This window comes from Manduca sexta, chromosome 10, assembly GCF_014839805.1.
Source record: "Manduca sexta isolate Smith_Timp_Sample1 chromosome 10, JHU_Msex_v1.0, whole genome shotgun sequence".
Taxonomy (NCBI): domain Eukaryota; kingdom Metazoa; phylum Arthropoda; class Insecta; order Lepidoptera; family Sphingidae; genus Manduca; species Manduca sexta.
This window is the reverse complement of record NC_051124.1, coordinates 11,824,763-11,851,998: the sequence shown is the minus strand read 5'-3', so window position 1 is coordinate 11,851,998 and position 27,236 is coordinate 11,824,763. Positions and strand designations below refer to the sequence as shown.

At 37.8% G+C, this 27,236-nt stretch overlaps 2 protein-coding genes across 6 annotated transcripts; both read left to right on the top strand.

The window, feature by feature from the left end:
• Positions 1-1,342: 1,342 nt before the first annotated feature.
• Positions 1,343-6,135, top strand: LOC115448701 (lysozyme-like). Of its 3 annotated transcripts, none has more exons than XM_037437286.1 (5): positions 1,343-1,463; positions 3,668-3,761; positions 4,057-4,239; positions 5,220-5,293; positions 5,847-6,135. In XM_037437286.1, exons 2-5 carry the CDS (start codon positions 3,683-3,685, stop codon positions 5,985-5,987), a joined length of 477 nt encoding a protein of 158 aa, XP_037293183.1. In that variant the 5' UTR covers positions 1,343-1,463; positions 3,668-3,682; the 3' UTR covers positions 5,988-6,135. The 3 variants fall into 3 exon arrangements, with proteins under 3 accessions (XP_037293183.1, XP_030032082.1, XP_030032081.1); XM_030176222.2 differs by having other exon boundaries at positions 3,652-3,761; XM_030176221.2 differs by having other exon boundaries at positions 1,344-1,463; positions 3,663-3,761.
• A 2,681-nt stretch (positions 6,136-8,816) lies between these two features.
• On the top strand, positions 8,817-13,838 carry LOC115448700 (lysozyme). 3 transcript variants are annotated; one of them, XM_030176219.2, is made up of 5 exons: positions 8,817-9,317; positions 10,115-10,227; positions 10,774-10,956; positions 11,544-11,617; positions 12,178-13,838. In XM_030176219.2, exons 2-5 carry the CDS (start codon positions 10,149-10,151, stop codon positions 12,316-12,318), a joined length of 477 nt encoding a protein of 158 aa, XP_030032079.1. In that variant the 5' UTR covers positions 8,817-9,317; positions 10,115-10,148; the 3' UTR covers positions 12,319-13,838. The 3 variants fall into 3 exon arrangements, with proteins under 3 accessions (XP_030032079.1, XP_030032078.1, XP_030032080.1); XM_030176218.2 differs by having other exon boundaries at positions 8,824-9,317; positions 10,129-10,227; XM_030176220.2 differs by lacking the exon at positions 8,817-9,317 and adding an exon at positions 9,551-9,642 and having other exon boundaries at positions 10,129-10,227.
• Positions 13,839-27,236: the final 13,398 nt, after the last annotated feature.

The window sequence follows — 27,236 nt, the reverse complement described above, 5'->3', positions numbered from 1 at the left end:
GCTGATACTGAGCAGAAAAACCCAAATATCACTTTGCCCGACCTGGGATTCGAACCCAGGACCTCAGAGCGCTATTGTACCGGACGTGCAATACAACTACGCCACCGAGGCACGACACGCTGATTTAGTTTTGGAACCGCATTGATGTGCACACTTATATTCCATGTGAACTCATTGTAAAATCGTAATGAAAGTATGTGAATTTGAAGAGTTCTTTCAACTTGCTGAGCAAATCGAAGATTTATTTCATGACTCAATGCTGCTAATTAATAGTGTACCTGCTGGATCAAAGTAACAGTCCTTTTTATATATGAGTTCGGTAAGGTGACCCCACGATACCTAATGGTGAGTGAAGTGCAGTGTAAAAGAATGTCGAATGACGAGAGATGATTACTCCTCGGCTGTTCATACTGTTGGAGCCAGGTATACACGGGCTGATCTCGGAACGCGACACGTTTACGTGGGCCACTATGGCGGGCTTTAACACCTTGTGTACTGAGGTCGCTATCCGGGCGGATATAATATATATCCTACCTACCACCATTATAATCTAAAAACCGTGTAGTGATGCTCAGCCAAAGATATAGACAAAAATAGGGCAGGATAATATGGTACGGGTAACAGCACATTACAGGTGACAATTCAGTAAAGACAGGGAAAAATATGTAGCGATCTACCGAGTTAGACTAGTTACTGAAGGAACAATTTTTTTACAATTTAGCATCAACCATTCCGTAGCCACAAGGTCATTCAAAGCAAAATTTACTATCCCGTATACGCATGAGCATCGCTCGAGACCGATTATAATCGACGCGGGCAAACAAAATGTACTGCAAGAATTACACATTTAATACCTCGTCTTATACATCAATTACACTCTACCACCCATCAAAACATTAATCCTACATAATATCGTATTTTTTTCCGATTTAATACTATTCAGTGTTAAAGCGTCCAACCCTTTTTAGGTTTATTAACGATTGTCTTACGTTTCTTGTTAAATTGGTCGCGATATGTTAGGTAAGGCGACTTTGTTTTTAATACCATCAACTTTTTTAAACATGTTATTATGTTTTCCTCGTTATTTTATCTATGGACAACTATAATATATTGTTATTATATATTATGTGTGCTCTGCGTCGACAAATGCTCGATGACTGATTCAGATCATAGCATTGTAGACAGTTCTTGTGGTTTTTTCAATGCTTATTATGTGATAAATGTGATTATTTTGTAAACATGATAAATAAAAAAGCAGTAGTGAGCGTTGCAGTTCAGGTTACGGTAAAATATCCAGAATTATTGCATAATTCCTTAGTAAAAATATAACAGTGACAGATAAGGATGCAGCGTCTCAAAGCCGCCGTGAAGCAGTAGTGGACCTGCTCTGAGAAAGAACGCTTGTATACAATTTAATGAAGGATAACGACTTGTGACGTCACTGTGGGTTTTTGAAGAACAACGTAAGTTTCAATGTGTTTTGTAATGCTAATATATCATAATTATTATATATTCATGTATTTATTGCAATATAACTAGTTTATCTATTTTTATTATAATAATAATAAGCCCGCAGGGGCGACTTGTGGCGAGCCGACGGTGAGTGGCGACACCGCGTTCCCTGATTCCGTGGGGGCTAAATGAGACCCCCTGACCCTTGGCTTGCCTTAACTGGCCGGCTAGGGGTGGAAGTCGCAAGAGCTATGAACCTCAGCTCCAGGGTGGAAGTGCTCAATCTGCGTAATAGCGAGGAAGCCCGCTCCGGGACGCGACAGCGACCCGCGATGGTCAAATCGGTGCACACCTCTCGACACCCTTAAGCCACCCACAGCGGTGTTGCGTCCTTGGGTTACGCCTTATAGGATGCCCATCTAGTGGGGGGCAAGTCACCGTCTGCCTTGAATACATAAGATTGAGACATTTTACTCGGCAGGCGTCCCGTTATCTCAATCAATAGCCCCGCAACCAGTTCAGCTAGATCCCATCCATAGACCCAGTATAATTCCTATGTTTTCTGCAATAGTCCCTGCACTTCGCAAGCGCTGTCTTTGGCTTATTTCCTCCATAAGTACAGACAGAGAGAGTACTCGCAAGGTGTATAAACCCCAACTAGAGTAATGTATCTTAAAGGGGTCTCTACGTGTTGGATCCATGTCCCCACGCAAGCCTTCCAAAAGGACCGGCCTTTATGCCATGATTTCCCGCAGGAAAGATACAACATAATAATAATAATATCAGCCCTGTATTATATACTTGCCCACTGCTGAGCACGGGTCTCCTCTACTACTGTGAGGGATTAGGCATTAGTCCACCACGCTGGCCTAGTGCGGATTGGTAGACTTCACACACCTTCGAAATTCCTATAGAGAACTTCTCAGATGTGCAGGTTTCCTCACGATTTTTTCCTTCACCGTTAAAGCGAACGATAAATTCTCAAAGAATACACACATGATTTTTAAAAAAGACAGAGGTGTGTGCCCTTGGTGATTTGAACCTGCGGATATTCGTCTTGGCAGTCCATTCCACACCCAACTAGGTTATCGCCGCTTATTATAGTTTATGTTAATATAGTTTGTCTATTTTCACTATGGTGTAAGCAAATTCAATGCGCCCACAATTATGGAAAAGCATCTTCCTCCCACCATTATTGTTGTCAAAGAAACAAAAATTAAACAAAGAACAAAAGCCAAAAAACACAGCGCCAACTTATCAGTTTAAAGGTCAAAAATAAAAGTAATAGATTTTTCCTCGTTGGTTGTGGATTTGCGGCGAGTGATGCTAGATAAGTACATTTTTTTAAAACTTGTTTATAGTGCGACAGAATAACTAGTACACAGTTGTACACGTTCTGTTGTTTATGTTTTAAAGTTTAGAAGTTAAAAGACGACGTGTCAGTGATGTTATAAACTTGGAAAAACATCATAGAAATAATGGTTACGCGTCGATTTTAGAGAACGAATGAGCTCAGGCCGTAATTGCTTTTTAGGAACTGTTAAACGACTTCTGTGTAAATGTTATTCGGTACATAAGTCAACCAAATACAAAAGTCACACTGTAATCTATGCTCCCCAATAGAAATATCATCCTCCTAAATGGTAATAAAATCAATACTATTTTGATTGGTTGTTTAATAATATAACTGTTAAAAGCTATTTGAAATTGGTGAAACAGTCTCTTATTCTTCCAAACTAGGTGTGACTGCGGCTTTGCCCGCGTGGAAATGAATGTGTCACAATGTTTTTCCCGCGTAAATCCCAACCTACGAGATTTTTTACAACCACACGACCTCTTCAACAGTAATCGTTATATTTCAGTCTATTTACATAAAACCGTAATATACTACTAACCTAATCCTTCCTCAAGAATTGCATTATCTTTTACCAAATACCGTACAAAAATCCGTTCAGTAGATTTTGAGAAAATCGACGATATACAGACAGACACCTTTGGGGATTTTGTTTTAAAATATGTATAGATAGATTGATGAAGTGTAGGTACATATATTACAAACAGTGAAATGTCATTCAGTGTTTTGTAATTAGAAGTTTAATTACTACTATTACCGATGATTACTAAATAGTGACCCTGAACCTCGACTTCAGACTTAAATTGTAGACAGGAAATTTATAAACAGGTGCATCTTTAATTTAGTATTTTTTCAGACTAGACGTAAAAACTAAAAATGAACATCAGCAGACGCGAACTGGTTATACCAGTCTGTATGGTTGCTGTCTTCGTCCTGTGGATCTCCGGCTCGACAGGTACGCAGGCCATTAAGTTATAAACTTCTTTGTACTAATCATAACAATGTATATTTTTAAAATTACGCATCCCGCAATAAGCCAACGTGATGGAAAAACATCAACCTTTTCAACTCTCAGTACTTGAGTATGTCCGTGCCCAGCAATGAGACATTATATAGCACAGGACTAGTACTATCATACGAAAGCATGAACCTATTTTAGTTGGCTATATTATGTCCCATTGCTAGGAAATGGTTCTTTTTTGTTAATGCAATTTAGTCCTTATATAAAAAAACGCGTATATCTTTTCCAGGTACCACCTTCATCCCTAATCTAACAGAGCGCTGTTACAGATGCCTTTGCTACGTGTCCACAAAATGTGATAGGTCTTATGGCTGTGCGGGGGGATATTGTGGCCCGTTCAACATATCCAGAGTGTACTGGGTTGATGCCGGGAAGGTAGTTATGAAGGAAGACGACCCAGAGAGAAATCACGGTAAGCATATCGATATGACTATATTTGTTTTACGGAGTGAATCTCTTACGGAGTGGCTCGAGAAGTGAAATGAAGGCAGGTGATACCAAATGAATATTTTTCAAAATAAATATACGTAAGGAAATAGTTTTTGCAAAGAAGAAAGAGGAGGAAAAATGCTTATTGATTTATTGTAAAAACAATTTCCTTAAGTTTTTTTTTTTTTTGAGAAATACTCATATTATATTGTGTATATATCATAAAAACAATTTCGTTGAGTGAATTTATTTTGAGAAGTACTCATAATATATTGTGCTTACTACCCGCCACAGTGACCCACGCACGAGTGTGTCGCGTTCCGGAATACCCTTTTTTTTTTTTTTTTTTGGTTTCGCTGAGAAAGTCCCTTATTACTACCGCCCAGCCTTCGTGGGGGGCGACTGAGCGGTTATGCTGGGGTAACCGTGCCTTACGGCCCGGCGTTGAGCCGCCCGGATTTGATGGTGACCTTCGGGCGACCGCCGGGCCGAGTCCCTAACCCTATATACAACTTAACCTATGCACGGCCTACCAGCTAAAACTCCGCGGTGGCCCTCTTCGGCGCATTAGGGACGGCCGCGGGCTTCCTCTGACGTTGAAGTGTCTAGTCTGCGACCGCAGCCGCCCCTGTTCCGGAATACCATGCGTATATGCCGGAATAAATTTGTCGACTGGCGAGGGATAATCATCTATCGTCAGTTGATATTCTTTCTGGATCCCACTCCGCTTATCATCCGGTGCAGTGGGAGCTCTTTGCCGTGCTTGTAAAAAAAAACAAATTATACCGAAAATTGAATTTGTCTAAAATGTACTTACGTGAAAATAAATCTTATGTTAGTGATAGACTAACCATTCTTGATGACAATGAAGATTTAGTCGAGCGTCAAGTCTTTGAATTTGTTACTTTTTCAGTCCTTGCGTAGTGGATAAAACACAGGAACTAAATAAAGATTTTGTTTCAGCTTGGGCTGATTGCGCTAGAAATTATTTCTGTGCTAAAAAGATCATCGAAGGATATTTACAAAGATTTGGCAAGGTTCGTAGATATTTTAATTTTTTTCTTGATTATTGGTAATTTAAGCAAAACGTGAAGAAGCGATTAGCAAGCCGACATAAATGTGTAGATCAGCGATCATCAGGGGATATAATATTGGTAGAAATTCTCTTTGGTCTTTGCTTTACTTAACATCAGATGGAAAAAAATGTATGCTAAAATAAAAAAAAAAATAGCAGATCTGTTTAAAGTGGCCACTTTTGCTCATTCAGCACAAGTATTGTATAAGTAAATAAATATCTCGGATTTTTTGAATTATCAAGGTCAAAACCAACCTACAAAAAAGAGTAAAAAGAGCAAATTGATAGAAGGTATATTACAGAGAAATTGTATAACGAGCAGCAGCCATGTTTTGCATATATTTCTTTCTCTGAATGTGGTATTTTCTGAAATAACTGGCTTACTCCACTTGAAGTTAAACCCTTAGCTCGCGACAGGGCGCAGTTACGAGCGATGTTCTTCGTTGTAAAAATCTTAACTGAACCGACTTACAATTGTATAATATTAGTCTCAAACTGTCCGATCTTCTTTCCAGGATTGCAACGGTGACGGTGTCACCAACTGCTTTGATTACATGATGGTGAACGGTAATGGCGGATACGGCTGCACCACGCCTCTCAACAACTCTGAAAACGGCAGGAGATGGCTGCAGAGATACTCCGAGTGCCAGCTTTAGACTCTAATACAATATTCTAGTACCACCAGATTAAACTATTTACGGTCGATTTCGGTTGCGGTCGTAAAAATAGAACGATTGAGTGTACTGACTATAATATTGTCAATTTTCATCAAACAAGAGAATATACGTACATAGGTAATATCAATATTTTTTAATCCATAAAATGTTCTAATGTCAATAAACAATTAACTCGCATTACTTTGAAAGTGTTAAACAATTTTTGATATGCAAAACAAACTCTTATAAGCCCAATATGCTTTGGTGCTCTATAGAGAAAATGACTCTAAAGTAACGTAGAAACTTGGCGAGGATTGAAATGATTTATAAGACTGCTACTAAAGAGTTTCTAATAGTTTTTTTTTTTTATTTTTATACGTGCAGTAAAGTGACCCTACTTCACCTGATGGTAAGTGGAGTGGGGTCCAATAGAATAGTGGACTGATGAGATATTACCCGTCGACAGTTGACACAATTATGCCGGCCTGTTGGAACCGCATATACACAGGCTGATCCCGGAACGCGACACACTTACGTGGGCCTATGGTTTTAACACCTTGTGTACGGTGGTGGATATAAAATATATCCTACCATCAGCAAGATATGCATGTGGATTAAAAAATGTATGGGCGGGTACCTAACGTAAGTTTTTTGAGTATTTGTGTTATTGTGGCTGCAAGAAATGGAATTATTGCAATCAATAGTTTCAATATGACAATATTGGATTATGTAATTAGCAAAATTTAGTTCTTAGTTTTTAACAAGATGTCATCAGTTATATTAAAATAAGCAGTCCTATTTCCCGCCATAAATTGTCGTCATGTTGATAAGAATTGTTGTCAGCACGAAAGCAGCAATACGTGACTTACAATCAGATTTCCCTTAAATTAGATCCTTGAGATTATCAATTCAATACACAGTTGTCAACAATAATTTGCCCGTGGACTGCAGTTACGACAAACTATGGAATGTGGAATGCATTATTCTTAACGTGTAGTGTTGTTAACTTGTGTCAAAAGTTTAGTGACAGGAACGCAATATTTGCTTTGGTTTTACGTTTTATTTTAATAGTCCATAAATTCTGGAAATTCTGCTTCAGTGGCTTGGTTGTATTGCATGCGCGATAGAGTCCAACCCCTCTCTTATACCCCCAGAAGCAATTCTCGTGCGCACGGTCATTATCAAATGCATGCCCATGCACGGGCGGACATTTGTCGCGGCTCTAGGCAGTTAAGTGTGTATAACTCATTATTAATAATTCACATTGAGGCCTATAATCATTCTTCATCCCTTTCTCCACTCCGTCCATCCTAAAAAAGGGTTCCTATCCTTCTTCCACACTTCCTCTCCAAATTATTCCCTTCCAACTCTTCTCCGTGCCCCTTCAGTTGCTAAGCTAGGGAATTCCAGTATCTCATTCACAGGTCCCCCCCGGTGTAGACCGCAGGGTTCTTTACAAAAAAATCCCTGTTTTATACATACTACGAAAACTGGATTCAATAGTTTCGACTCTGCCTACCCCTTTGGGAATAAAAGTCGTGAGTGTATATAATAATAACATTTAGTTTATAGGAACAAAATGTTATTTTTAAGATTTGTTTCTTATACTATTTATGCATAGTAGAATAATTGACAACGATAAAACATTATAAACTATGATTATTTTTTTGAAGGTTAAGTATCAAGTGAAGTGTTTGTTTACAATGTCTGGAACTCAAAGATCTTTAATTTCTGTTAAAATATGTGAATAATATAGTTATGCTCGTACGAAATATGTTACATTCGGCCTATGATCAATATTATTCATGGTGTAATAACTAAATACGGCAAGGGTCGAATTTATTCGTAGCGTTTCAAATTAATTAGGTCTTCCTCCAGTCCTATGACTTGTCATTCTTTAAACGAGGCTTAAAAAGAGTGCTCACCTCCCGGTAGGCAGCGGCTTGACTGTGCTTCTGACATTGCAAAGTCCATGGGCGGCGGATGCTGCTTACAATCAGGGGCCCGCCCTGTGGATTGGGGGCGTTTGGAGAATTCCACCACGGTATCCCCTGCTTGTGGTAAGACGCGACTAATAGGGGCCATCAGGGGGTCGTCGGCGGGCAGCAGGGGGCTGTCCACCCTTAGCGTTCATCGTGCGCTTTTGTACATTCGGGTGACCCCCGGGATGGACGGCAGCGTGGAAGGTAGGCCTCATGTTGCCGTTGACATCGATAGCGTCCTTCGGTGCGCGGGGGCTTCTGAGCCCCCCCCTCCCCCCAGAAGACGGGCCGCATTAGGCGGCACCGCGCAAGGACGGCTGTGGACGAAGAATTAGACAGTTCCCTAGGAAGAAGCCCGCAGCCGTCCAAAATGCGCCGAAGAGGGCCACCGCGGAGTTATAGTTGGTAGGCCGTGCGTAGTGTGCGTACAGTGTTAGGGACTCGGCCCGGCGGTCGCCCGAAGGCCAACATCAAATCCGGGCGGCTCAACGCCGGGCCGTAAGGCACGGTTACCATAACATAACCCCTCAGTCGCCGCCCAATAAAGGCTGGGCGGTAGTAATAACGTACTTTCTCCGCGACAAAGAAAGAAAAAAAAAGGGGAACATATCTGGGCATCGCTCGAGAACTATTATAATCGACGGGGGCAAACAATATGTACTGCAAGGATTACTCATTTAATACCTCGTCTTATACATCAATTACACTCTACCACCCATCAAAACATTAATCCTAAATAATATCGTATTTTCTTCCAATTTAATACCATTCAGTGGTGAAGCGCTCATACAACACGATTCCTACCGGCTTCCTTTCGGCTTATTTACGTTTGTGTTACTTTTTGTTTCCTGTTAAATTGGCCGCGATATGTTAGGTAAGGAGAGTTTTCCCTCGGGTTACCTTTAGAAAAATTTCATCTTTTGCCACTGATACCATCAGCTTTTTCGAACAGGTAATTACGCTTTCCTAATTATTTTTTCCTATGGACAACTATAATATATTGTTGTTATATATTATGTGTGCTCTGCGTCGACAAATGCTCGATGACTGATTCAGATCATAGCATTGTACAGAAATCTATGCGGATTTTCAATGTTTATTATGTGATAAATTTGTAAATATGATAAATAAATAAAAAAGCAGTAGCGAGCGATGCAGTTTAGGTTACAGTAAAATATTTAGAATTATTGCAAAATTCCTTAGTAAAAATATAACAGTGACAGACAAGGATGCAGCGTCTCAAAGCCACCGTGAAGCAGTAGTGGACCTGCTCTGAGAAAGAACGCTTGTATACAATTTAATGAAGGATAACGACTTGTGACGTCACTGTGGGTTTTCGAAGAACAACGTAAGTTTCAATGTGTTTTGTAATTTTAATATAATATCATAATTATTATATATTCATGTATTTATCGCAATATAACTATCTATTTTTATTATAGTTTATGTTAATATAGTTTATCTATTTTCATTACGGTGTGAGCAAATTCAATACGCCATAATTATGAAAAAGCATCTTCCTCCCACCATTACTGTTGTCAAAGAAACAAAAATTAAACAAAGAACAAAAGCCAAAAAACACAGCGCCAACTTATCAGTTTAAAGGTCAAAAATAAAAGTAATAGATTCGTATTTTTCCTCATTGGTTGTGGATTTGTGGCGAGTGATGCTAGGTAAGTACATTTTTTAAAACTTGTTTATAGTGCGACAGAATAACTAGTACACAGTTGTACACGTTCTGTTGTTTATGTTTTAAAGTAAAGGTGGTTAAAAGACGACGTGTCAGTGTTTTATAAACTTGGAAAAACACCATAGAAATAATGGTTACGCGTCGATTTTAGAGAAGGAATGAGCTCAGTCCGAAGATGCTTTTTTTACATAGTTTAGGAACTGTTTCACGATTGCTGTGTAAATGGTACTCCTCACGTATGTAAATGTATAAGTCAACCAAATACATAAGTCACACACTATGCTCCCCAATAAAAATATTATCCTCCTGAAATTAATACTATTTTGATTGGTTGTTTAATACAATAACTGTTAAATAAAAGCTATTTGAAATTGGTGAAACAGTCTCTTATTCTTCCAAACTAGGTGTGACTGCGGCTTTGCCCGCGTGGAAATCAATGTATCAATCAAATTTAGTATTATTTTTTCAGACAAGACGTAAAAACTAAAAATGAACATCAGCAGACGCGAACTGGTTATACCAGTCTGTATGTTTGCTGTCTTCGTCCTGTGGATCTCCGGCTCGACAGGTACGCAGGCCATTAAATTTAAAACCTTTTTGTAGTAATCATAAAAACGTATTTTCGAGTTACGCACTTTTTGGACACAAATATTGTCTAATTTTCAAGCTACGTACCTCTGATTTACTAACCGACGAAAAACGAAAATAAGACGAAAACGGAGGAGGTTCTCAATTCGACATGTATATATTCTGTTGAATGTAATGCTAAATCGGCCACCCGCAATAAGCCAACGTGATAGAAAAACATCAACCCCCTCAACTCTTAGTACTTAAGTATGTCCGTGCCCAGCAATGCGACACAAATATCGCCAAATTTTAAGCTATACACCTCCGATTTTTCGATTTAAATAAGCCATCCGCAATAATCCAAGGTGATGGAAAGACTTTTAACTCTTAGTACTTGAGTAGATCCGTGCGCAGCAATGCGACATTATATAGCACAGATGCGACATTATATTTTCGTCAGCTATACTACGTCCCATTGCTAGGAAATGGTTATTTTTTGTTAATGCAATTCAGTCCTTATATAACAAAACGCGTATATCTTTTCCAGGTACCACCTTCATCCCTAATCTAACAGAGCGCTGTTACAGATGCCTTTGCTACGTGTCCACAAAATGTGATAGGTCTTATGGCTGTGCGGGGGGATATTGTGGCCCGTTCAACATATCCAGAGTGTACTGGGTTGATGCTGGGAAGGTAGTCATGAAGGAAGACGACCCAGAGAGAAATCACGGTAAGCATATCGATATGACGTATACGTTTTACGGAGTGAATCTCTTAAGGAGTGGCTCGAGAAGTGAAATGAAGGCAGGTGGTACGAAATGAATATTTTTCAAAATAAATATACGTAACGAAATAGTTTTTACAAAGAGGAAAGAGGCGCAAAAAATCTTATTGATTTAACGTAAAAATTTCGTTAAGTAAATTTACCTTGCGAAATACTTCTATAATATTGTGTTCACCACCCGCCACAGTGACCCACGCAAGAGTGTGTCGCTTTCCGGAATACCCTGCGTATATGCCGGAATAATTTTGTCGACTGGCGAGGGGTAATCATCTGTTATTAGTTGACATTCTTTCTGGACCCTACTCCTCTTATCATCCAGTGCAGACTCTTTGTCGTGATCGTTTAAAAAAAACAAATTATATAGAATATTGAACTTCTCTGTAAAGTACGTGAAAATAAATCTTATGCTAGTGATAGACTAACCATTCTTGATGACAACAAAGATTTCGTCGAAGTACCAATTTCAATTTCTTACATCTTCATTCCTTGCGTAGTGGATAAAACACAGGAACTAAATACAGATTTTGTTTCAGCTTGGGCTGATTGCGCTAGAAATTATTTCTGTGCTAAAAAGATCATCGAAGGATATTTACAAAGATTTGGCAAGGTTCGTAGATATTTTGGTTTTTTTCTTGATTATTGGTAATGTAAGCGAAACGTGAAGAAGCGATTAGGCAAGCCGACATAAATGTATAGATCAGCGATCATCAGGGGATATAACATTGGTAGAAATTCGCCTCTGTCTTTGGTCATTGTTTTACTTAACACCAGAAGGAGTAAAGTCTATATGCCAAAATAAATGAAAAAATAGCAGATCTGTTTACAAATTGGCCACTTTTGCTCATTTAGCATAAGTATTGTGTAAGTAAATAAATATCTCAGAAATTTGTATTATTAAGTTGCAAAAGCAACCTATAACAAGGAGTAAAAAGAGCAAATTGATAGAAGGTATATTACAGAGAAATTGTATGAAGAGCAGCAGCCATGTTTTGCATATATTTCTATCCCTAAATGTGTATTTTCTGAAATAACTGGCTTACTCCACTTGAAGTTAACCCCTTAGCTCGAGACAGGGCGCAGTTACGAGCGATGTTCTTCGAAAAATCTTAACTGAACCGACTTACAATTGCAAAAATTTACTCTTAAACTGCCCGATCTTCTTTCCAGGATTGCAACGGTGACGGCGTCACCAACTGCTTTGACTATATGATGGTGAACGGTAATGGCGGATACGGCTGCACCGCGCCCCTCAATAGGTCTGAAAACGGCAGGAGATGGCTGCAGAGATACTCCGAGTGTCAGCTTTAGACTCTAATACAATATCCTAATGCCACCAGATTGAACTACTTACGGTCGATTTCAAAAAGCAACCTAACCTAACCTAGTATGTACTAAACAGAATAAAAGTTATTGTCATGCTGACAGACAAAGAGTTGTAGGCAAGAACGTCATACAAAATTTTTGTGCTCATGCGATGGTTGCTCAATCTACTGCGAATTAGCAAAACACCAATGTAAAATAAAAATAATTTTTGCACGTTTTTAATGCGCATATTAGCATATTTAAGTAAATATATTTTTTTAATATCTAAGGACGCTGTGACATCTTGTTGCACGGACATTTCAAATAAGACAACGATTTACCAATCGGTAATTACTTTTGGAGCACAACTCTAGTCCTGGTATCCGGCCTATAACTAACTATACTGTTCAGAAGACTTATTTTGATTGGTATATTACCATTGATCTGCAGTTAGGAATTGAGATAGTTTATTAAAGTCGGCCGTAACCCGTAATTTATAATAATTTGTTTCAACTGACAGCTGACTAGACGCGTCAAATCCATGACAAGGGCAAATGGCTAATATTATTAATACATTCATCAAAAATGTAGATTAAAGATCTAGTAGAAAAGTGGAGCTAGCCCGTCGTCTTGTGACTGGGCATAACGTTGCGGTCGTAAAAATGGAATGAACGAGTGTACTTACTATAATATTGTTTAAAATTTTCACAATGGTATCTTCAATCTTCATAAAACAAGAGAATATACGTACATAGGTAATATCAATATTTTTTAATCCCTACAAATGACCTCAATAAACTCGCATTAATTTTGAATGTGTTAAATAATTCTTGATATGCAAAACAAACTCTTATAAGCCCAATATGCTTTGATGCTCTATAGAGAAAATGACTCTAAAGTAATGTAAAAACTTGGCAAGGATTGAAATACCTGCCTAAAACCTTTTGGTGATTTATAAGACTGCTACTAAAGAGTTTCTAATAGATTCTTTTTTTATTTTTATACGTGCAGTAAAGTGACTCTACTTCACCTGATGGTAAGTGGAGTGGGGTCCAATAGAATATGGACTGATCAGATATTACCCCACCATAGTCCATATAAATATGCCGGCTTGTTGGAGCCGCATATACACAGGCTGATCCTGGAACGCGACACACTCACGTGGGCCAGTATGGCAGGTTTTATCACTTACGGTGGTCGCTGTCCGGGCGGATATAAAATATATCCTACCAGCAAAATATGCACGTGGATAAAAAATGTGTGGGCACCTAACGTAAGTTTTTTTTATTGTTTTTTTTTTTAATATTTGTATTATTGTGGCTGCAAGACATGGAATTATTGCAATAAATAGTTTCAATATGACAATATTGGATTATGTAATTAGTAATATATAGGTTTTATTTTTTAACAAGATGTCATCAGTTATATTAAAATAATCATAGCCCTATTTCCCGCCAGAAATTGTCGTCGTTTTGTTAAGAATTGTTGTCAGCACGAAATAAAGTAATAAAAAGTCGAATTAATAATTTAATGGTTTCTGTTTAACGAATCCTTAAATAATGATAAACAAATTTACTTGGCGGAAACAATTAATGTTTTCATCATATTTTTTCGTTTATTTCCTGGAACAATTGACAACAAAAAAATAAGTAGGTTTATTATAATTTTTTTATTTCTTTGAATGACGGGACGATCTTGCCGTTCGCGTAATGGTAAGCGATACGACCGCCAATAAACAATAGAAACACCATCCAACACCTTGAATTACAAAGTATTGTTTGGTATTCCACTGGGCTCACCATCCTGAGACATGAGATATTAAGTCTGAAGACATTGTCCTTCAAACCGGAACACAACAGTAACTACACACTGCTGCTTGGCGGCAGAAATAGGTGGTGGTACCTACCCAGGCGGACTCTCACATGTGAGTGACCTACCACCAGTAAAGGTTTAAGTAAAGCCAACAAGTACACCCAAATTTCGATGGTTATGTCAAGGCAGTGGTAAAACCTTAGGAAAGGATAAGTGTCTAAAATCGTAAACGACTTATTTTATGCGTAGTAGAGTTCAGGGAACTCACTTGAATTTTTGTCGTCCGACCTTAGGATTGAACATGGAACCTTACAGATTGCTTTTAAACGTTACAAGCCCTTCGATATATATATGTACTACGTACCATCAATGGTTAGGACATATTTCCACAAGCTAAAGAGTTTTAAAATTGCTATTCTGTAAGAACGAAAGTTAATGTCCCATTAAATGAAATCTAACCTTTTTTAAAGTTACGTGCGTACGCAATTATTGTGACATATGTTGCCATTACGTAAAATGATGTCTCTGGATTCTGCTTATGTTTTGCGACGCCCCAGGAAAGCGGCTTGACAGTGTGACGAATTAAAGGGTGCAACGGTGCTCAACATTTACACCAAGGTCCCAAACAGCCACTGTGATTTATTGTCACATTAGGAATTTGACATATCTAATATTAAAATTACTTAATTTGTGATTTTATTTGAATTTCGACGTAATACTTAGTACTAGCTATAGTAGTTGCCACAACAAAGAAGTTAAAGTAAAAATCATAAAATTTCAACAACAAAAATATCGCTGAAGTATAATCCATAAGAATTCTCACAATAATTTTGGCAAAAGTAACAGTAAATTTGACTGTTTACCTTGCAGTCAATAAAACAGGTAATCTCTGTTAATATTGATTCATCCTGAAAAATTCTTTTACTGTTGAATCAATGAATAATTTTGCTAAAACGGGGATAAATTATTCCTTTCGGAAGCTTCCGTTGCGTAAACGGTTAAAGTTACGCAACAATTGAACAACGTATAACGGATTTGTTTCTTTTAAAAAGTTCTAAATGTATATTATAAAACACACTCCCTCGCCGCATGTCTGTCTGTACGCGATAAACTCAACAACTACATTAAGCATTTCGATGTAATTTCGTATATAGATAGTTTGAGACCCTGGGAAGGACATAGGCTACTTTCTATCCCGGAAAAAAACTTATAGCGGGACTCTTTCACCCGGAAAACTCTTTCACGCAGTCCAAGCTGCAAGCAAAAGCTAGTATTATACAGGGTCATTTTGACATCGCGTTACTAAATAAAACCACATACTTATCTCCTCTGAAATAACATTTCACATAAAGTTACTTGAGTCGCAGATGTAAAAAAAAAAGTGTAAATTTCGAACAAAATAAATATTAATAGAAAGTAATTTTAATTTTTCGCGCCCTAATGTCACTACTAGTACTCTAAGAGAATTCGTCGCCGCGGCATCATCACAATTTCAATCAGAAATACACCCACGCATGTGCCTTTTCGCAATAATTATAAAATGAACAAAAGATCAGAAAACTAAAATCAGGATTTTTTATGAAAATATGTGTTATTAATGGATGATTTTGGCACAATGTTAGCAAAGGCGAAGACGAGTATGTGGTGTCATTTAGTAACGCAATTTCAAAATGACTCTGTATAAGTAGGTAGGCACAGACTACAGTTATTTGGTTCAAACCAGTTATATTGAGAAGCGCTGTCTCAGTTTTCACACATATTACCCCGGGCCCGCATAAACAATGAAATTATGGACAAAACACCGGACGCTGACCCAAACGCAAACTTTTCAGTTATTTTGCTTACTTTTTTTTTCTTTTTATATATGTTTTCGCCTCCGCGGAGGTTTTGTGACAGGTTCGTTTATTTTTTGGTTAAGGGCGAAACACCTAATTTATAAGCGACACGCAGGGTTTTGAACATAAATGTGTTTTATACACAAGAAATTTAACTTTGTTGTGCAGGTATTTATTTGTATATTCTATGAACTTTGATGGGGCGAACAAGGCAATAGATTATACGTATTACTTACTCAATAATCAAAATATGTATAAAGAGACTCGAGGAAATGTGTTTCACGCGGCCTGAGTTGCGAACAAAAGGTAAGTATATTTTTTTATCTAGTTTATTTTTGTCAAGCCGTTGCAAATATTATTCCATATTTCATCCCAATTCAATGTATTGTTACTGTTAAGCCTTGTTCAATTGGTTTTAAAACCTTAACCATGAGGCCGACTTTGGCTATTTGGGCGCTCTGGCTGATTTAGTTTTCTTTTTTTTGGGCTTCAGTATTTTTGCTGGCAAAGCTATCGATCTTGAGCCCATGGCGTCTTCTAATCAGTATTATACTGAGGTCCTTTAGTGTTCTCGTCGCCTTACGTTGATTCAAAGCCTGTACTGCGAACAATTTGAATGAAACAAATGATCTCCCGACTCGACATACGGATAAACAACCACGTTGGTACTGATTGCGTGGTTTAGTCAGAATTGCCTTAGTTCGCAAGCTAGATTTACGAACCACGTCTTTGGCGTTGGCTCTATTAATTTATGTAAATTTAAACTAGATAGTTTAGGTCTAATTGATACAGTAGTTTAGATTAAGTTTTTATAAAAGTAAAACAAAACAAAACACACATCACGCTTTGATCCCCGAAGGGATATGCAGAGGGATTTGTGGAAGTGAGCCTATCGCCATATCGGGCACATATTCCAGACTCCAAGCTGATACTGAAGAAAAACCCAAATATCACTTTGCCCGACCCGGGATTCGAACCCAGGACCTGAGAGCGGTACCGGACCGCGCATGCAATATAACTACGCCACCGAGACAGTATTTTATAAAAGTAATCAGTTTTTTTAGACGTGCTCGACAAATTGACCCCATTTCCCCTGATGGTGAGTGGAATTTGGCTCAATAGAACGTCGACTGGCGAGAGATCATTACCCCTCAACAGTCGACGCTATAATGCCGGCCTTTTGGAACCAGATATACAGGCTGATCCCGGAACGCAACATACTTACGTGGGCCACTATGGGGGGTTTTAACACCCTGGTGTACGGTGGTCGTTTTTCGGGCGGATATAAAATATATCCAACTACCAGCAAACCAGATTTGACCCAAAGCGACTGTTTTTTATTATCATTTCTGATAACCAAAACGTTCAGTTAGTTTTTTCATTGTTTTCTGGTTATGTGATTAAAATGTAAGTTACGGGTATCAATAGATTTAGCTATTTTAATATTCTACAGGCACAGACAATCGTGAGCTCCCTATCAGATAAGATAAGACTATTGGCTCCAATACTTAAATTACTACCACGTTCTAGATAACTGTTTTCATTATGATTTTCTGTGACACTTCTCTTTTTTCTATGTGCACACTGCTTTATTTCAAAGGCAGTTTCATTCCCGTCTTCTAGTATTTCAGTGATTTGCACTGAATACAAATAAACTGGTTGAAAAATATGTCTGTCATTTGTAGCTTGTTGGTTTATTTTTTCAACCCTCCTCGACGAAATCTCATTAAGTATTCAGTCCGTCCTGGCTGAATATTCATTGGTGTCTCTAGTCTAGTCAAAACGTGTACCATGTTCTGGAATTTGACCACCATTCTCAACAACGACAGGTCCATCGCTTTACATTGCCCGTACAACGTGGACGATGGAGTAATAACTCTGTACTAAGCAAGCAATGGATCGCGAAATGTTTCGATTGTAAATACATCGCGGTAGTATATTCGTTAGGCTCCTACGTAACTAGTTTGTCTTGTATTTTCAAGTTGAAAGTTGAAATAAGGGTCGAAAAATGGGACAAGTTTCGTTGAAAAGGTCCGCTGAGATCACATTTTTACGTACTCGGATAGAGCGATGACGAGATAAATTTTAAGTGGAAATGTCGCAAAAAATGAATGATCATTTACAATATAAACAAAGCACGTGTTGAGTTTTTTTCTGTTATATTTAAATTGCATTGACAAAAAGAGAAACCCTTTGCCAACAGCAAGTAAACAGCGGGACACAATATATCTGAATAAAGTAATTCACGTATATAGGTCTGGTCGGAATATAGTTACAAATAAAATCAGCCTTGCATTACATGTTGTGCTACTGCTGGGCACGGATCTTCTCTGCCACTACTGCAAGGGTTAAACCCTTACTAAACACGTTTTTGGTGCAGTGCGGGTTGGCAGACTTTTACTTCCTACGAATATGCTATCAAAAAATAAGCGGCGATAGCCTAGTTGCTTGTGAAACGGACTGCCGAGACGAATGTCCGCAGGTTCAAATCCCAAATGCACACACCTCTGACTTTTGACTAAAAAAAATGTGTGTATTCTTTGTGAATTATTGCTTGCTTAACGGTGACAGAAAAACATCGTGAGGAAACCTGCAAACCTGAGAAGTCTCTATAGGAATTTCGAGGGTGTGTAAAGTCTACCAATCTGCACTCGGCCAACGTGGTGGACTAAGGCCTAATCCCTCTCAGTAGTAGAGGAGGCCCGTGCCCAACAGTGATACATGGCTGATGATGATGATGATGAATATGCTATCAATTATTTACAGTTATGCAGGTAGGATTATGTGATAAAAAACGAAATATCTTATATTCCCACCGTAGAACATTTTGCGTGCGTTGCAAAATAATAAAGCAAAAAAATATTTAAAACCAGTTCCGTATTAAAAACAACTGGTTACGACGGCCATTTGATTGCAAATCTTCTTCGTTTTTGGGAAACATTTAAAGTATATTCTTTTTATTTTACATGACTTTAGTTTATAATTTATTGGAATTTGCAAACACTTAATAAGTTATAGAATGGGACGATAGTGGAATAATATGAAATGAAGGAGAATAAACTTTGTTTTAATTTAGGAAATGAAGAAGTCTGACCACGGAGTGATATCACAAATGCCGATATAAGCCATCAAGTCCAAACAAACAAACACACATCACGATATCCCCAATGTCCCTCCCATCACGATGTCCACAAATTCCAGACTCCGGGCTGACACTGCGTAGAAATACTCAAATATCTCTTTGCCCAATCCGGGATTCGAACCCAGGACCTCAGAGCGCTGCCGTACCGGGCATGTAGTGCAACTACGCCACCGAGCCAAGCCATCAAGTCGTATGAAGTGAATGCAGTTTGAGCCGGGAACTTTGAACAATAATATAAATTTTTTGTCGAAATGTGGTGTTTTACTCGCAGATTTAATTATATTAAATTTGTTACCTATCTTTTGCTTCAGTCTACGTTTATTAGGTATGTATGGTGGTATGTTATTGTGTAGGAAAGAGTTTTTTATATGAGTTCATAATACAATTATAATTTATCACTATATACAAAAGTATTTTTTTCTAAGTAAGTCTGCCACGGAGTGGTCGAGTGTAGCGGTCCATAGGATTTCCATGTTTGTTCTTAATGCAATAATGCCGTCATGTGCAAATAAAGTACTATAAGCGTAAAAAAAAAGGTTTTCTAGTAATTCGCGATAGGGTGTCGAAGGGGGGCGAGGTCCGCTTTTTGATATGTACGTAGATTACCCCCCCCCTGTAATATAGGGAAGTTTGATTAGTTACCATGCCTCACACTTATTAGTTTATAAGCCATATTGTGCCAAATATGTAACACAACTAGAGTAAACATTAGAGTTTACGAGATTAAGTATTTGTCAGCGAATTAACAATTGCGCTCCGCTCCATCTTTTAAAGTTATGTGCAATTAGGCAGGCAATATATGTCGTTAAGTTTTAAAAAATAATTATTCAAAAGGAAAGTAACAATCACCGCCTACTAACACTAAAACTAAAAAAATCGTGTCTCTCATACTAAACCACATAACTGGCTCTATCACCAATGTACCTCTCTTATTAAACATCAAAAACTGGTTATTCATATAAATATTTTTCCTCAACAAATACAGTTTCCAAAACTTGATTAATTATGGTAATCTTGCGGGTTCAAAAAACTAATAAGATTTAATACGATTTGATGATGTTTCCTAAATGCAATATGGAAACGATTTCTTAAACGATTGTTGATAATCGAATTATTATTAATCGATTTGCTGTTTAAATTTATTTTAGCATGGTCATTAATTGATCCTTTTTCGAAAAAACATTAATCACGCAATGTATTTACAGACGTTACTAAATCCACACAAGTTATTATCAATATCAAAGAATTTTATATTCAGTTTCTTTGCAAAGAAACCAATTCAGTTAAGTCCTATTCAATTCGTTTTAAAGCTTAAACTCGGATCAGCTGAATGTTGTGCCGCCATCTTGGATTAAGATCTATATTTCTGTCGATGTAAATATCTGCAGCATTATTCCTAACTTATAAGCCCAGCTCAGTATGGCAAAAAAAAATATTGATTTAAAAAATGTTTCAAATCCTAATAAAATCAATATACCTGCCAGATATCCAGAGGACGAAGACCTCAAATATGACTGGTATAACCAGTTTTTCTTTGTTGATATTCATTTGGTTTTAACTGCTTGTCTGTAAAAAATAGATCAAGGATATATTATTTTTTTTGGGTATCGGATCCCGCAGTCAACACAGGGGGAATCCTGCGAACGGTGTACTGGAATCTCCCAGCTTAGCGACTGCAGGGACCTGGAGGAAAGTTGGGAGGGGATAGTTGGAAAGGAAATGTGGGAAGGACTAGGAATCATCTTTGAATGGGACGAGGGGCGTAGGGGAGAAGGCCAGGGAATGTTCGCAAGCCCTTATAGGCCTCAATGTGAATTGGCAACCATGAGGTATACACACTTAACTGTGTGACTAGGGCCGTGACAAATGTCCCCCTGTGCATGAGCGTGCATTCAGTAGGATACTGTTGTAATTAACATATTATTGTATCCTCAATAATCACACAAGAATTCACATGCAGTATAATAAACTCAATCACGTTCTCCAAGGGAGGTCACTTTTTGCCATACCTACTACCGCAATCATATTGTTTTCATATATTTTTTTTATTGCTTTGAATAAAGACACGAGCTTGCCGTTCGCCAAATGGTAAGCGATACAATCGCCCATATACAGTAGAAACAAAATCCCACACCTTGAATTACAAAGTATTGTTTGGTATTCCACTAGGCTCGCCATCCTAACACACGAGATTTTAAGTTTTATTATGTCCAGTAGTTACACTGGCTGCAATGTTCTTCAAACTGGAACACAACATAGACTACTCACTGCTGCTTGGCGGCAGAAATAAACATTGTAGTGGTACCTACACAAGCGGACTCTCACATATGAGAGACCTACCACCAGTAGGTCAACAATCTAACAGCTCAAATGACAGGAGCCATTCAATTTCATCCACCGAGGGGTCCGATACACAAAAAAAAGTATTGCACTGTTAATTAATGAATCATTTATGATGATTCGTAAACATTTACAGTCTATCCGAAGGTTCACAGTTCATGGCATGCTTTTTGCTAACACTTCAACAAAACATTACTTTTTTTTAGTCTTTTTATTACAATTTATACGATGATTTTCCTGTAGGTTAGTAATAATAGCTTATATGATATTGAACACCATACCAGTGTCTAATCAATTATCATCATTAGTCATTAAAACATACAAATACAGTACGTATGGTATAAAATATTATTAATGAATATCATAAATACCCGTGTAATAATCTTTACTTAGTTACGCAATTGTTTATTACTTCAAATTTAATATGACGAAATTTTAAAGGCAGAAATATCCATGATTATTACTTAATTATTTTTACATTTTTCTTTCAACTGCGAGAACTAATCACTAACTAGACGTGAATTTAAATTCTTTACTTGCCAATACTTGTTTAGTTACCCAGATTAAAGGTGAAACAAAATGTATGAAAATGGACCTTGAGGTATCGCCTTAATCAGAAATATCTGTCACGGTAGCGTAGTTGTTATCTATACACAATACGAGCACGAGTGTAGTCATAGGTACAAATTCCGGATCGAATCAAACATAATTGTGACCAGGTTTTTCCATCTCAAACATTACTCAGCCGCAGCTCGGAGTCAGGAAGTTGGCGGTGTGATTTCCCTGTGCATTGGAACGTACGTAAAACCGTTCGTTCTGCGAGATCTCTCTCCGGTCATATTGCCGTCTCACCGGACTATAAGAGTAAAAGAACAGAGAGTGTTCTTGTGTATTGCGCACACACTTGTGCACCATAATGTCTTTTGCGTACCTGGCTTTCCTTTAAGACTGACCGCCGTGGCCGATATTCGGCTAAAAGGGAGTCATAAATATTAAAAATTAGTACTGGCATTGTGAATACGAAGCCATCTATAAGCAAACATTTATCAGGGAAAATGGTAGTGTCTTACCAATTTTAGAGTAAGTATTTTGTTGATCCTCCAAATGTCGCATTTACCTTCGAGACGTAACTTTCCTGTCACTGCTGTTGCCGGTAACATTTTACGCCGATTTTGCTTGACGAAGTGGTAATACTCAATTTAGATAGTTGGTTAATGCTGTAGAGAAGTGTCTACGGGTTATGGTTGTTGCATAGTTTTTTGGAAAGGACTTAAAATAAAAACATACACTTCACGCCTTTATCAACAAGACAGAGGTTGAACCACTTTCCTCCATGTATCTTCTGCCCATGATGTGCTAGAAGGCGAGGCTGTCGCCATAACAGGTACAAATTTCATAGAATTTACCCAAAACGAGATTCGATACGGGACCTTAGGTGTACGCACGCAAGCAGTCATCCAGGCAGTGTGAACAGTGATATATAATATTCAGATAGACGTTATATTTATTTTAACATGCATTGCATTACAGATCTCGACATTGTTCAGTGTAATGTGGAGTGACTTAACCGGTTAGTACATTCCCCACCCGAGACAATTCTTGCGCACTTGGTCTCCACACCGAATGCTCGCTCATGCACGGGGGGACATTTGCCGCAGCCCTAGGCACACAGTCAAGTGTCTATACCTCGTTGTTAACTACACATTTCCCCTCCTTTTCTCATCCTAAAGGGTTGCCGTCCTTCCTCCTCTCTGCCTTCCGCTAATTCTCTCTCCACTCTCCTACGGGCTCCTGCAGTCGTTCAGCCGAAGGATTCTACAATCCTGTTCGCAGGTTTCCCTGAGACTGCAGTGACGCATATGCAAAAAAACTGGTCAGTGTAGCTAATTGCGTAGTAATTATGTACGTTTCTTGAAGATGTGTAAACAAATTGGTCGTTGTATGGATATAATATAAAATAGTATATTTTTACGAACCTCGGCTCAGGTCGGCCACTGGGTGATGATAATATCTAATATATTCTGATTTATTACACACTATTAATATTATGTAATGTAAATATAAATTAACGGAGCCGGTACGGCAGTACAATAATCAATAATAATATTATAAAGATGAAGAGTTTGTTTGTCTGAATGCGCATATCTCAAGAATACTAAACCGATTTTGATTTTTTTTTACTAAAAGGAAGCTATATTACTCATGAGTACTATAGGCTACTTTTTAACCAAGAAAAATATTACATGCGGGCTAATCCGCAGCCAAAAGCTATAGTTTATAATTTATATTTTAATATTACAAAATACATTGAAACCTACGTTTTGCAAAAACCCATAGTAACGTCACGAGTTGTTATTCTTTAATAAATTGAATGCAAGTGTTTTTCCCATCGCAAGCTTACTACTGTTTTATAATGGCGCTGTCATGATGCATCCTAATATGCTATTGTTTTATTTTTGTTAAGGAATTTTGATATAGTACTACATATCTTATTATAGCTTTTGCCTGCGGCTCCGCCTGCGAGAAAATATTTTTCTGAGATAAAAGGTAGACTATAGCACACAGGAATTATAAACCTTCCTATTAGTGAATAAAACTTCAAAATCACTTTAAGTAGTAGATCCTGAGATTAACGCGTTCAAACAAACAAACTCTTCAGCTTTATATATTATTATATATTTCTTTCACACACATAATATTTTTAGCTGATATTTTAAGAACACTTGCGTAGTCAATATAATAAATCTTAACATAAGTTTGTTTCAGAAAGAAGTATTGAATACCTATCTAAAGTTATTTATGCTAAGCGAAGATTAGCCGTGATCAGGTTTAATATTATTGAATTATTACATGTAACATATCGTTACTTAGCGTATATTTATGTTTTCCTTATAATAAGAGGTGTAAAGGTTATTATTCAATGCATAGTAATGCAGTAATTTAAATATATTACACGTCACTAACCAAGCTGCCAGTTTCATCAACTAGCTTGCTGTAAAAGAAGTTTAATAAAAACCACATCTCTCCCGCGGGAACAAACCGTCCCGGCCTAATTGGGACTAAATACTTTCGAGGAAATATATTTAAACAAATATTAGTTCGCTTTATAAAAGAAAAAGGAACTAAGCTCTGTTTATATTGTTATTAGTGTTGAATGAAGTTGATAAAAAGATCTTAACCTCTATTTTTTAATCTATAAAATAATATGTTTTGACATGGGAAATTGAGTCGTCTGATATAGTTTAAATGGAATGGAGAAAATGCAATTAATAGACGTTTTGCAAAGTTAGGTACTGGTCACATTCCAAGTTGATTCGTGAAGGCAAGACTACGATGTGGTTTTTATTCCAACCTGCTGTCACTGGCTTATTAACTAGGGAATTAACATCTGCTACTAAATTATCCTTCTGTATATTCAGCCTGCACTAACGAAAATACTTAAAAAAGAGAAAAAAATATTTGAATGACGCGACGAGCTTGTCGTTCGCCTGGTGGTAAATGATACGACCGCCCATGAACAGTAGAAACTCCATCCATCACCTTAAATTACAAAGTATTGTGTTACACACCGATATCCTAGCCGAAAACATCGGGCGTTTCCGGAAGTATTCGGCTCCGCGGGCAGGCTGGCAGTAAAGAAGATATGTCAGGCGGCGACTATTCTATTATTCTTTCCATATATATTATAATTCTCTTTGTATTATTCTCTCTGGTTGGACGTTGTCTAAAATTGTACTCTGTAATTACTTTGCTAATATAATGTTTACTGTAAAAAGAGCGTTTAACAATTGTTTGGCATTCCACTGCGCTCGCCATGCTGAGACTTAAGATATTATGTCCAGTAGTTACACTGGCTACAATGTTCTTTAAACCGGAATACAACAGTCACAACACGCTGCTGCTTCGCGGCAAAAATAGACATTGCAGTGGTACCTACCTAGGCGGACCCATATATGAGAGATATATCACCAGTGAAGAAAAATAAAATTCTTGTTTGACATATTTCTCTATATAAATTTAGAAATATTGCAAAATGTCTAATTTTCCTTATCACCAACAACGCAATTATAATCAGGTTTTGAACATGAACCTGCTGTGTAGAGCCTTGGTAATGACCGACGGGTTACGGCTGCAACAGTCTTATGAACTTAGGAATTTCAATATCAAAATAACATCAGTTGTAATGCGTAAGTAACTGATTAGTAATTTCAATGAAAATGAAAAATAATTGTATGTGTTGACTTGTTATCACAGCAATACTCAGTACTTAGATAAATAGCGTCTATAAATAATGAGGTTAGTATTTGTAACGCGAGCGAAGCCGCAACAGCAATACGTGACTTACAACCAGATTTCCCTTAAATTAGATCCTTGAGATTATCAATTCAATACACAGTTGTCAACAGTAATTTCCCCGTGGACTGCAGTCACGACAGACTATGGAATGTGGAATGCATTGTTCCTAAGGTTTCATGATGTGTTCATGTTGTCTTACATGTGTCAAAAATCTAATGACAAGAACGCAATATTTGTTTTGGTTTTACATTTTATTTCATAGTCCATAAATCTTGGAAATCTTGGTGGCGTAGTTCTATTACATGTGCGATAGCGGCCAATCCATCTCTTATACCATCCTGAGGTAATTCTTGTGCGCTCGGTCTCCATCGAATGCATAGCCATGCACGTGCAGACATTTGTCTACTCTAGGCACACAGTTAAGTGAGTATAACACATGGTTAACAATTCACATTGAGGCCTATAAGGGCCCCGCGAACATTTCACCCCCTTTCCCACTCCGTCCATTATAAAAAGGGTTCCTATCCTTCCTCTACACTTCCTCTCCAAATTATTCCCTTCCAACTCTCCTCCGGGCCTCTGCAGTCGCTAAACTGGGGTTTCCAGTATCCCATTCACAGGTCCCCCCGTGTAGACCGCAGGGTTCTTTACAAAAAAAACCCTGTCTTGTACAGACGACGAAAACTGGGTACATTAGTTCCGTCTCTGCCTACCCATTCGAGAATAAAAGGCGTAAGTGTACGTACACGGTTATTTTTAAGAATTGTTTATTTTAATATTTAAACATAGAAGAATAATTCCCAATGATCAAACTTGATGTACTATTAATAAGGACAAGTATCAAGTGAAGTGTTTGTTTACAATGTCTGGAACTCAAAGATCTTTAATTTCTGTTAAAATATGTGAATAATATAGTTATGCTCGTACGAAATATGCTACATTTGGCTTATGATCAATATTATTCATGCTGTAATAAATAAATACAGCACGGGTCAAGTGTATTTGTAGCGTTTCAAATTAATTAGGTCTCCCTCCAGTGCTATGACTTGTCCTTCTTTAAACGAGGCTTAAAAAGAGTGCTCACCTCCCGTTAGGCAACGGCTTGACTGTGCCTCTGGCATTACAAAGTCTATCGGCGGCGGCTGCTGCCTACCATCAGGTGGACCGCTAGCTCGTTTGCTTACTAAGGCCATAATAAACTCATAAAAGATGTTAAAGTTTAAAAAATGTTCAAAACCAAAATATAAGTTATTGAATACAGTAATTTTGTTTTTGGCATGATTTTGGCAAAGCAAAATTTCTGAAAATAAACGCACATAGCCAAAAAATTGCGTATTTGTATACGCGTTTATCTTGTGATAAACGCGATTTGATTCGGAACGTTTCGAATCTGGTTTAATCGTCGCCAGCCTTTAATCCCATGTTTTTTTTATACGACCCCGTCAAAGTAATCCCACTGCACTTGATGGAAGTAGAGTGTGGTGCATATAGACTGTTGA

What these genes read in the sequence shown, in the direction of transcription:
- LOC115448701 (XM_037437286.1), top strand. Translation starts at nt 3,683, where the DNA reads ATGAACATCAGCAGACGCGAACTGGTTATACCAGTCTGTATGGTTGCT. An exon ending in GTGGATCTCCGGCTCGACAG is followed by an intron (nt 3,762 to 4,056) that starts GTACGCAGGCCA and finishes TATCTTTTCCAG; the next exon opens with GTACCACCTTCATCCCTAAT. An exon ending in ATTTACAAAGATTTGGCAAG is followed by an intron (nt 5,294 to 5,846) that starts GTTCGTAGATAT and finishes TCTTCTTTCCAG; the next exon opens with GATTGCAACGGTGACGGTGT.
- LOC115448700 (XM_030176219.2), top strand. Translation starts at nt 10,149, where the DNA reads ATGAACATCAGCAGACGCGAACTGGTTATACCAGTCTGTATGTTTGCT. An exon ending in GTGGATCTCCGGCTCGACAG is followed by an intron (nt 10,228 to 10,773) that starts GTACGCAGGCCA and finishes TATCTTTTCCAG; the next exon opens with GTACCACCTTCATCCCTAAT. An exon ending in CGACCCAGAGAGAAATCACG is followed by an intron (nt 10,957 to 11,543) that starts GTAAGCATATCG and finishes ATTTTGTTTCAG; the next exon opens with CTTGGGCTGATTGCGCTAGA.